The sequence below is a fragment of the Rattus norvegicus genome, chromosome 19 (genome assembly GCF_021556685.1).
Source record: "Rattus norvegicus strain SHRSP/BbbUtx chromosome 19, alternate assembly SHRSP_T2T, whole genome shotgun sequence".
Taxonomy (NCBI): domain Eukaryota; kingdom Metazoa; phylum Chordata; class Mammalia; order Rodentia; family Muridae; genus Rattus; species Rattus norvegicus.
In genome coordinates, this window is record NC_141552.1 from 53573204 (window position 1) to 53585395 (window position 12192).

General features: G+C 46.2%; 1 protein-coding gene across 2 annotated transcripts in view; it reads left to right on the forward strand.

The window, feature by feature from the left end:
• Positions 1 to 12192, forward strand: part of Hydin (Hydin, axonemal central pair apparatus protein) — a 345749-nt gene that overhangs the window by 229676 nt on the left and 103881 nt on the right. The window contains exons 30-38 of one of the 2 annotated variants that reach the window (XM_087594210.1): positions 1033 to 1160; positions 3242 to 3375; positions 3787 to 3923; positions 4214 to 4341; positions 4555 to 4746; positions 5055 to 5204; positions 7456 to 7695; positions 9470 to 9638; positions 11582 to 11758. In XM_087594210.1, coding sequence (XP_087450336.1) covers positions 1033 to 1160; positions 3242 to 3375; positions 3787 to 3923; positions 4214 to 4341; positions 4555 to 4746; positions 5055 to 5204; positions 7456 to 7695; positions 9470 to 9638; positions 11582 to 11758 — 1455 coding nt within the window. 2 annotated transcript variants of the gene reach the window in all.

A 12192-nucleotide genomic window follows, 5' to 3' on the forward strand; every position in this document is an offset into this window, starting at 1 on the left:
CAACCCACCACCTCTAGACCCGTAACACCCAGTACCATGGAAGCGGTATAGAAACAGTGACTCACTCAACCGCCAGGACATAGTTACAAAACGTCTGTACAGCTTTGGTATAGATGCGCCATTTTCCCAAACAGTTCTCTTCCATAAGTGTTTGATTTTGTAGGTCCTGAACCTACAGGCACAGCCAGCCAGCCATGAGGGTCGGAAAGGAGACCTTGGCCTCTCGGATGAAAATCAGGACCCCCGTTAGCATCACAAGATAGAACGTGTGGTTACGAGGGAGGTTTTTCAGTTACTCAGATCTGAACATTGTCTGGTCTTAAACACTGGTGTTGACTAGTTTCAACATTTCTCATTTTCACAGTAGGCTTTTTAATTCTTTGCCCACCCTTATCTTTAAAGCATTTAAATTTGCAATGACTTTTGGCCAATCCAAGCATCTGAGATCCCCCTGCCACCTGTCTACCTGCCTTCATTAAGGGTATTGTGACTCATTTGACTTAAAGTAACTGGACACTTAAAGTAACTGACACTGACATACTCTTTATGTTAACTGGGAGGCACTTAGCATGTGAAAAGCCACTGAGTGCCCAGCTATCTCAGTCTGTTCAGCACTGAAGGGACTGTCAAGTATAGAAGTTTAGAATTGAGAACTGAGCAGAGTTCCAATTTGCAGATCCTGAACCTGCAGGGATCTCAGTTTTCAACCATGAGACAAAGGTCTCCTTCCTGACCCTCACATCTGGCCGGCTCTCTGTACCTCCAGGTTCCTGCAGGAGCCTGTTAGTGCCATGTGCTCCTGAGGACCAGCTTGTAGCTCATGGGCTGTGTCATTAAACTCAGTGAGGTCTCAGGTACAAATTCACCTCACTCACAAATTACCTGTCCCTCCAAAGTAGAGAGAATATGGTAGGTAGAGTATCAAAATGTTCATTTCCCTCCTCACTCCCCCCGGAGCTGAGAGTCTATGTTTGAGGCCAAGCCCATCTCTGTGTCTAACCAGGGTGCTTCTCTCCCCTCTACCCTCCACAGGCAATGAAAAGTACCAACACTTCTTAGAACAAGCGAAGAAAAACATAGAAAAAGAGTACAGTAAATACGAGACTGTCAATCACTATGAGGTGATTACAGAGGAAATCCCCGAGGAGGAGACCGCAGAGGTGAGAGTAACTCCACCTTACACAAAACTTATGTGAGGCAGAGAACACGTTCAAGACGGGGCGGGGCGGGGCGGGGCGGGGCGGGGCGGGGCGGGGCGGGGCGGGGCGGGGCGGGGCGGGGCGGGGCGATGACACGGGATATCCCAGAAACAGAGAAAGAGACAGCCAAGGCAGAAGAGAGGTTTGGGAAAAAAGGCAGGATGAGCCCAAAGAGGTGAGCCTGGAGAACCCATTAGGAGTTTGGGACTTTTCCTAAGGGCAAGAGGGAGGCACTAAAAATGTTCTAACCGGAAGTGCAACGGCATAATTGAGTTTGCATCTCTGTAGCTTCTTGTGCAGCTATAAGGGGACGGGGCTTAATGGAATCAGGACAGATATGAGGATACAGAGGCTTTTTAAAGCTCTTTGGGTGAGTCTAAGTGAAAGGTAGTAGTGGTGATGATGCCCCAGAAGTGAAGTGGGGACAAGGAATATTCCAGACTTGGAACAGTCAGAATTGCTTAGGTATGGAATGAGGTAGGAATGACATTTCACTTGTGTTTATCATAAAGAAGGGTATATTGGGAGAGGAAACTCAGGAGGAAAAACAAATTTTGTGGGAAAGGGAGGAGGGGAGATGAACCAAGATAGTCCATTATTAGGCATAAAATTGCTTTCTTTTCATTTTTTTTGGAAATTTCATACGCATTTACAATGTGTCTTAGTCACCTTTGAATCTCCCCACCCATTCCTTCCAGCTCCCCCATCTCCCATCTGCCTCCCAACTTCACAACCTCTTTTTTTTTTTTAACCAACCAAGTCCAATTAGAGTGGCCCGTATGTTTATATGTATGACATCATCTAATGGGACATGAGCAAACTACCAACATCCACCTCTTCTCAGGAAAAGGCTCCCTCCATTGGCAGCCACCAACCACCATTAGCTGCTCAGTGAGGGGTGAGGCTTCGGGAATGTCTCTCCACTCAATGCTGGAATTTTTAACTGGCTTGGGCTAGTTGTGCAGGACTTGTGAGTCCATGTGTGTAGCATCCAAGATGTGTCCAGAAAGCACTTCCCTCACGGCACTCCCCCCACCTCCTCTGATCTCACATTCTCTCAACCCACTCTTCTAAGATGTCCCCCCGAGCCTTTGTGAGAGGAGGAAGTAACATTGTTGTACCATCCACAGCTGAGCACTCAGAATCACTTTTTCTCAGCATTTAGAACTCTTATGAATCTGCACTAAACACTACCCTCTGAAATACGAAACCTTCTCTACCCGTAACACTAACTCCAGGGGAGCCAGTGCCTCTGGCCACTGTGGACCTCTGGGCTCAAGTGCATATAACCCCAGACATGCATCTTCACATAAGTAAAACTGTGAAGAAGAAACGGGGTGGGGGGTAGAACGTCCTAACTCTGTGTCCTTGCGTAGGACTATAAAAATGGTCATTGAAGCTGAAATCATGAGAGAAAACACACAGTAGGTCTACAGTACTTTAGCATTTTGTCAAAACACTTTTTTTTATTTTTAAAAACATCTGTTATATATTTATGTGCCAGGGAAGTGTGCATACGTCACAGAGCAACTGAGATAGTAAGAGGACCACTTTTAGGAGTTAGTTCTCCCTTCCACGTAGGGAGTGAACTCAGGCCTCTTTACCTGCTCAGCCGTCTTGGCAGCCCATGTCAAAACATTTTTAAACTGTACTGTCTGGGGGCAGGGAGATGGGTGAGCATGTGTGTGCACTTGCAGCTCTACCAGAAGATCCAAACTCATACCCCAACATCCACACAGTGCATCTCTGGCCCTCGTCTGAACTACATGGGCACCAGACACATATACAATACCCATACATATATGTAGGCAAAACACACATGTGCATGAAATAAACAAATCTAAAAACTCTTTTTAAAAGAAACTTCCTCATTTATAAGTGCATGAGAATTTATTCACTGTTAACTTTTACTTAGTACACATTTAAAACTTGGAAAGCGTAAAGAATCAGTTTACCCTTTGTGGGGGGGAAAAACCCAACAGTGACCAGAGAGAACACATGTTGAAGAATAGTCTTCTGAGTCACTCTCCCTCTCACTTCAGTTAAGTGCTCATCTCCAGATGGAGGTAGAACGACTTATAGTCCAAGACTACGCCCTGGAACACCAGAGAGGCATCTCCTCCAGTACCACAGAGGACACCTACTTCAGCCACCGGAGCTGCCGCAAACTAGCCAAGTGAGGTCCCTCTTGCACTTGTGTTGCCTTTGTTTTGGAGTGTGTGGAAGCAAATGGCTCTCTGCGTCTCCTGAGATACTGATTGATCTAGGAGTAGAAGCTGTGTACCTCATGTTAGCTGACAGTCTCTAGCACCAAGTCAGTCAGGCAATTCTGGCTCCTAAAGCCAGGATACCACATCCAGTAGACAGGCCCCATCTCAGCTCCCTGGGGCCCCCTACTGAACATGTGACTGGATAACAACCAAAACACACATGTGGACTTGTGAAGGATGCATGGAGTGTCTAGTCTTTATCTAGTGGTCCTTAGCTGTTGCACACAGGAGAGAGAACACACTCACTCCCTTCGGGAAAAGTAGCCTTCTGGGCCTGAAAGTGACCAGTGACTAGGACATCCCCCTGGCTGTTTCAGAGTCCAGCTGCCAGAGTACATCCTGGACTTTGGCTACATTGTGCTTGGTGACGTCCGAACCCACATCATCAAGATCACCAACACCAGTCACTTTCCTGTGTCCTTCCATGCAGAAAAGCATGTCCTTCATGAAACAGGTACCAGGAGCCCACCTGCATGTCTCATCCTTCCAGGGCCTGGGGCCCAGGCACACTCCCCGCCATTCCCGTGCATGCTCCCCACACTCCCCAACTTTCTGACATTCCCATGCAATGCTCCCCAACATTCCTGCCACTTCTGCGCTTAGCTATAGGAGTTACTGTGCTATTCTGTGATACTCTGTGATACTTTTGGTCAGCCTACCACACAGGTCCCACTGCATGGGGCAGCTTCTATGTGCTATTTCCCTTGCTCATGAAAAACATTTTTTCCCTTTGTCTTGACCCAGGCTTCAGCACTGAGCTAGACCGTGTAAAGAACCTACCTTACTGTGAGACAGAAACATTCGAAGTGAGATGTGACCCACAAGGGGCTAATCTTTCTGTGGGCAACAAAGAAGTCATTCTCCCCATCAAGGTACAGTACACCCCTGAACCTAAAATGGCCATCCAGATTTCCAACCAGGCCTATTGAGAACCCCAAGGTGATACAGTACTGGGGACCAAAAGCCAGGCTCTGAGCCTCCTAGGCAAGACCTCTATAACTGAGCTATGTCTCCAGCATGAGACATATTTGTTGTGGTTTTTCCCTAGCCCCAAGCCACAAGGCAACTATAACTGTCTATTCCAGGTGTCTGGAGGGCCAACCATTCACATCTGCCTCCAAGCCACTGTGACCATTCCAAGTATGACCCTGTCGTGCAACAAAATAGAATTTGCTACAATCCAGTGTGGGCAGTGCATGGTAGAAACCATTCAGCTTTCCAACCATCTCCAAGTCCCTTGTGAATGGTTTGTCTACACCCCGAAGTCTACTAACAAGGTGAACTGTGTTCCCCTTCTCTCCATACCTGCTTTAGCCAGAGTTGGGACCCCAAGCCTTTCCTTTCACCATTTTAACTTCCCGTTGACAGACCCTCAGTGTTAACCATTGCCCAGACCCTAGACCTGGCACCCAATGCTATATCAGGCCTTATCATTGGGTAGAATGCCTTACTTCCCTTTTGCCTCCGGTGCACATTTCCCCAATGCCTGGAAAGCACTCTGGAAGTGTAGCTCTCCCATGCATGGGGAATGGAACAGATCTGCTTTCCACATACATGATCTAACTGTCTAACATTCCCAACCCAGATGGATAAACACATACCAAAGTATTTAAGGCGAAAGCTGCGAGCTGAGATGACGCCCAAGTCTCGGATCTTTGAGATCCAACCCACTTCCGGAGTCTTGGATCCTGACGAGAGGGCCAACGTGCAAGTGAAATTCATGCCTAAAGAAGAGGTGAGCTCAAAAGGAAAACGAGGCTCTGTAGAGATCTTCCTTCTGGGTCTCTCTGAGGTCTAAGCCCAGGCCTGTCTGAGACCCAAACCTCCCATTCTGCATGTGTCTTTCAACGTCACCTACTTCCTGTGTGACCCAGTGGGCTGGGCTCAGCAGACACGGGTAACATGTTGACTTTCTCGGTGGCACGCTATTAGTGGCATGCTGCCTCTGTATTTACAGGCTGTGTATCTTTGAACAAATCACTTGTTCATAGGTAACATAAAGAAGCAATAATATTCCCACATCAAAACCCCCTTATTGCAATTCCAAAACCCAATAAGGTTCCAAAAAGTGGGGGTTGAAATTTCATAAGTCTCATATTAAAACTCACTCAATGGAATACAATCTCATTTGAAGGCTGTTTTGCCTTTCTGTATCCTACTTAGTTTTCAAGCATTGCAACCACAGAAATATTAAGGGGTTTCGTTGCAGGAGACCTTGCTGGGACTGCTTAGGGCATCCGGTAACAGAGCCTATATCTGCTGTGCTTTCCTTCCTGCAAGTCAGAATTTAAAGGCAGATGGAAGCCGAGATTTCAGAAGCTAGTATTGAGCTGCAGCCATGGCTCCTTGGGTCATTTTGAAGATTAATAACACCAAATGGGGCACACAGCACACTGCTCGCTCTGTGCGCCATCAGTGGCCCAGTGACTATTAACACGGGTGACACAGAACCCATAAGTCACCACAGCAGCCAGCACTTCCTGGCAGAAAGCCTCCCTGAGCCTCACAAGTGTCATCTGTGCAAAGTCACTCTTAATGGAGAACATAGCATGCATACCAAAGTCCCAGAACCAGAGAAGACCCACCCCCAGCACAATGACGATGTTTATTCAAAGCCTAAGACATCTAAGTGATATTTTCCTTCTGATTGTTTTCAAAGACAGGGCTTTGTGTACTCCAGAATGGCCTGGAGCTCACCAAGTAGCACCCAGGGTGGCCTTGAACCCTCAATCCTCTGCCTCCCAATTACTGGTATTATAGGCACGCACCCCCATGCCTCATACATTCTATTGGATAAGAAAAACCTATGCAAATTTTATATAATATACGGTTAACTCTCGTTTTCTTGGTAATGGCTTTAAAGAAAGTCTTCAGAATCTGCAGCAGGAATGTAGAAAAAGTAAATAACTTCATATTTCATTCTAACATGAAGCCTGTGTTCCTACCTATCAAAGTCTATCAATAAACATGAAGCCTGTGTTCCTACCTATCAAAGTCTATCAATAACGCTGCTGGTGCTGAAGCTTCTCTTTCTGTCCCAGTTCTTCCCTCCTTCCTCCTCTCCTCCTCTTCCCTTTTTCCTCCTCTCCCTCCTCCTCCTCCCCCCTCCCCTTCCCCCTTCTTGAGCTTTTTGTTGGGTTTCACTGTGTATCTCTGGCTGGCCTGGAACTTAATAAGTAAACCTTCTGCCCCTGCTGGATAACAAGTGTGTACACCAACACATATGACTTTAGAAGAAAATTAGTAACATGTTTGCTGTTCTTAAGAGAGTCTTAAGGGGCTGGAGAGATGGCTCAGTGGTTAAGAGCACTAGCTGCTTTTCCACCGGCCCTAAGTTCAATTCCCAGTAACTACATAATGGTTTGCAACCATCTTGATTGGCATCTGATGCCCTCTTGTGGCATGTAGGTGTACATGCATGCAGGCCACTCATACATAAATAACATTTTTTTGTTTTTAAGTGTCTTAAGACCAGGAAGGGTTTAGCCTCATTTTGAATTTTTATTACTTCTGAATGAGGTAGCTAACACTAAGAAGCGGGGAGATAAAATGTTTGCCGTGTTCCTGATAGTCATTGGTGGAAGTTGCTGCTGCTGCGGCTGCTGCTGGTGGTGGTGGTGGTGGTGGTGGTAATGGTGGTAGTGGTGGTGATGATGATGGTGATGATATCGAGATTAGTTCCCTAGTTTTTCTACTGTACCCTCTACCCATGGGAATTTGACAGTCTCAGGCCAGGAGTGACAGAGTCATCCCCATACAAGAAACTCAAAGGCATGAAAATGGCATTAGAAGTCCATCTACATTTGGTCAAGCCCCGGCAGAGTGCCTAGCATTCGATATACACAGCATGCAAATTCTCCACCACAGACGTTGCTCTTTCACAGCTCAAACACATCTCCTTTCATCTGGAGACAAGAAGCTCTTTGTACCTGTTACATTGTGTTCTCAGTTTTACATTGTGTCTTGTTTTTTTCCACGTTCTCTAGAAATTCTACAGCCAATCTCTGATGTTCCAGATTGGCCAGAGCAATCAGAAGCTTACTCTTCTAGCGCAGGGTCAAGGTCTGGAGCCACGCCTGGAATTCAGCCCTTCAGTTCTGGAACTGGGGCCCCTCCTGCCTTATGCATCAGGAGATGAGGCCGAGGTGATTGTGAGGAACCCTTGCAGCTTCCCCATTGAGTTTTACTCTCTAGAATTTGACCAGCAGTATCTCTTAGAAGAAAAGGTAAGCAGAGACAAAACTAAACACCCTTCCTGACATGGCAGCCCCCACCCCTGACATGCATCCTTCTGTCTACAGTACCTTCCTTCTGGCCTTTTCCCTTCCTCTTTCCTTACCAACTTATCAATCTCTTCTCTGTAGACTTTCTCTACCTGCTTCTCTCTACATGAGAACTTACTGTGTTTTTGTAATTCCAATATGCACCTTTAAACAAATTAAAAATCCAATGCATGTTTATGGTTAATATTTACACAGTAAAGAACCACATGTAACATCCTGGCATTGTATTTAAAATTACTTTCCTTTAGACACCCTATAACTGGGGCACCTAAGAAATACAGGCTGGGGAGATAAACAGTAAAGTTCATTCCCTTAAAGCATGAGGATCTGCATTCAGTCCCTAACATTCATGTGAAGAAACCAGCCACAGTAAATGCACAGTTGTAATCCTAGCATGGGGAGGGCAGAGACGGGTGGGATTCCTTGAAGATCCCTTAGAATCAACCAGGCTGGCTGAATCGGTAAGCTAAGCTTCAAATTCAGTGAAAGGCCCTGAGTCAAAAAAAAGTAGAAAGTGATTGAGGAAGAAGACAGTGAAAAATCAACCTATACTCTGTGCACATGCGCGCACACACACACACACACACACACACACACACACACACACACACACACACAGGCATGAACACAAATCATTTTAAAAGCCATGAACTATGACAATCTTTGCCCTTAGTTTAAATATGTAGGCCATTTACGTTTAATGCAATGGTTGATATACTGACGATCACATGTGCTATTTTGTTTTGTTGGTTTTGTTTTTTGTCCTCTGGTATACTTTGTGCTGCCTTCTTATCAGTCCTTCCAAGGTTGTTTGTCTTTCCATCTCAATTTATCTGGAGCATTTTTAGTATATCTCTTTACATAGCTTCTTTAATTATTGTTATACATATTACATTATGTCTATGTAACTTCTTATGACCAATTGGGGATCAAGCTCCTCATTTTAATGTAACGTTCTTAAGTCTTTCCTTATAACATTATAACTGTATGTGGCTTTGCTAGAAAACCACAGAGAAGGAAAAGCGTTTATCCTTTTACTCTTCCCATTATTCATCATTCTCTGATATCCCAAGGCTTCTTTTTTTCTGCTTCCTTTCCATTTAAAGATCCATTACTGGTTACTTTTTTATTATTATTTTTTAGCTAGTACACAGAATAATGGGTTTCATTATAACACTCTTATACACACACACACACACACACACACACTTATAATCATCGTAACTTATAATCCCATTACTCTTTAGTTAACAATACCCTGCATGCATAACATCGCCCCCATAAGATTAGCTCACCTAGTGACATCATGGCCACCTCAGGCTTAGAACAGGGACAAAAATCATCTAATATCACAATCTCACATTTCAGAACATACCTCTCTCATTAGTTGATTTGCAACTGTGCATTTAAGAATAAAACACTGAGTAGATGATGGAATTCTGTATGTCTGTTATTAGAAGGATGTATTGTTGTATTTTCAAAGAAAGAAGAAAATTGTCTCCACATGTGAAATGCCGGGTGGCTATGAAACAAAACAAAGGTTTTGAATCCCCCTAAGTTCAGGATTCGGCTCTATATTTAGACCTCTCCAAAGGGCCCCTCCATGTGACACCCACAAAGCATCTCTCCAAATCTCAGCCTCTGGATTTTTGTGAGGCCAGCAAGCAAGAGGAAGCCTCTACTGAGGCCCACAGTGGTTCCTTCTCCCCTTGAGCAGATGCTGCGGCAGCTGAAAGGCTATGACTCCTACAACACTTTGCTGCTGCCTCCCCGGAACCCGGGGGAGAAGCTGCCCCAGGAAGTCTACGATTACTTTAAGGAGGTAAAGAAATCAAAAGAGGAGCACATGAAGGCCAAGTACCTGGAGAACCTGGCGCAGGAGAATGGTAAGAACCCAGCCCCAAGCTGAGCAAGTGCTGGGCTATTCTATTCTTTGAATTACCCCTGCCATGGGATCAACCCACTCTTGAGTACCTACCAGGTACCCGGTGCCTGCTGGACCCTGTTTAAGACGATTGCAAAATGGGTCCCGTGGTCTTTGTGTTAAGAAGCTGGGTTCAGTCTGCTCTCAGGAGGGTCCAGTGGGTACTAAGACTTAAAACAAGGGCGGAGGGTAAAGACCATACTCAGTGTTGTCCTCTGACCTCCTCATGTGCACATGCACACATACAATCCTCACACAGCCCTTACTTGTAAACCTAGTACATGGGACAGCAGCCAGTACACGGTGTGCTCAACGATGTGCCCTGTGAGTGATGACCTAATGGGCCATCTGGAATCCTCTCCTCCGGCCTGGTGGTCTCCCGAGGAAAGAGTAGACAGATAGATATTCACCTGGCTTGCAGGAAAGGCTGCCCCTCCGCCTAGTGCTCCAGTCACTTGTTCACCACCAGTAACTTGTACTTGTTTCACAAATGCCACAGGGTAAATGGCTCTCTCAGCCCTAGATGCTAGATATAGTGGGGTCAAGGTATCACTGGAGTTGGTCCCTTCTGGAACTTATCTTCTTATAGATAGTTCTCTTCATCCTGTGCCTTCCCAGTGTGCATCTCTACCCTAAGCTCCTCCTACGCTGATACCAGTCACACTGAACCAAGGCATGCCTCTATCACCTATTTAAAGGACCTATTTTCAAATAAAGTGACCTCCTGAGACATTGAGGGGTTAAGACTTTAGTACATGAAGGTAGGGAGACTTGAGTGCATAAAATTACCACCGTGTTGTGAGTGCTGAAGGACTGGTAAGAAGATGAACGGCATAAGGCTCCTCCCTCCAGAGAGCTCACAGTCAGGAAAAGGATCAGAGACAGGTCCATTCAGGAGACTTGAGCCTGAGGTGTATAAAGGACCTCGTGGAGGCAGGTAAGAGCCTTGATTCTCTGGAAGTCCATTCATACCAAAGTTATGAGTTTGTTTTTTCATTTGTCCCAGTAGAAGATGGTCTGGATCCAAGCTGACAGGTCCAGGGGCAACCCATACTGGGTGTTCATCCATGCCTCTCTGGACACTGGTTCACACTGCCTTCATGCTGTGACTCTCCCTTCTCTGACCATGACCCAAAGAAGGTGGCTGCCTCTAGTCACATCTCAGCTCTAAACAAAACAGTGGGGTTCCCTAGGTTAGAGGGGATCACCTGTTGTCACAGTCGTTGTACCCACTGAGACGCTGTGGAACAAGCTGTAAGGTGGGTGCTGGCCTGACAGGGGTCAGGTACCCTTAAGGGCAGGGACACTGGAAATGTCGGTGAGGCAGTGAGGTGGAAGCAGGCTCCAGGCTGTCATGATTTCCACATCGTTCTGAAAGCCTGAGAATTAAAAATGTACACAGCAGCAGTTCTCCTGCCCTGGTGATTACAAAGCCAGCCTCAATTCTTGTCACCGTGTGTCTGCCTCAATCCTTGTAACGTTTTTGTCGATTTACACTTTATATTCTGGGACTTTTTGGAATTCTCCAAGTTTCCTGGGCAAATGCATACTCTTGGTATCTAAACACCATTGAGTGCTGAAACACTCTGCACAGAAAGAAGCAGGCTGTTGGTTGGTCTTGATTTTTAGGATTGAGTAGGTACAGGATGATTGTCAGCGCAGTCATTCTTTTTTATTATGATTAAATAATGTGTTTGTATTAATTCTTTGAGAATTTCATGCAACTTATTTTGATGCTACTCACCCCTGACTCCCGTCCCCCTCCTCCAACCTCCACCCCTCCTCATTTCTCCTTCCCCCTCACCATTTCCTGTTTTCTTTTTTCCTCGAACCTCTTTCCCCATCCCCTTTGCTCCCCTTCCAACTCTCTCCCGGTATGTTCTCATCCTCTGCCCTCTTCCCCAGCAGAAGAGGAAGAAATGAACACATCTGACCAAGGAACCGCCAGCACAAAGAGGACATCACTTAGCCGAGGGATCTCTGTCACATCCAACATGGAAGAGCGGCATCTTCCGACTGAAGCCAAGAACTACCCAGATGAGGACGACTATGAAGAAAGCCTGGAGAAACTAACGTTTCAAAGTAACTGAGCACTGCTGGGGGAGAAGTCACTGCTGGGGGGCGGGGTCGCTGCTGGGGGCGGGGTCGTTGCTGGGGGCGGGGTCACTGCTGGGGGGGGGAGAAGTCACTGCTGGGGGCGGGGTCGCTGCTGGGGGCGGGGGAGGGAACAGCTCTGGCTAAGCAGAAAAGAAAGGGATGCTCAAGAAAGATCTAAGCCTCTTTTTCCTTATAAAGGGGTACTCTGATTTTCTGGCAGTGGCTTCCCACCTACCACATATACCCTCTGGTGAAGGCCTGACCCATCTATTCACACCGTGCTATGAACATGGAAGCCTGCGGAGCCTCTTAGGGATGTGTTCTCCTTGCCACAGCCACTTGCATTTTGACTTGGCTAAGGAAGACCTGATGCCTTAATGCTAAGGGTATAGACAAATGGGAACTATTAACAAAACAAA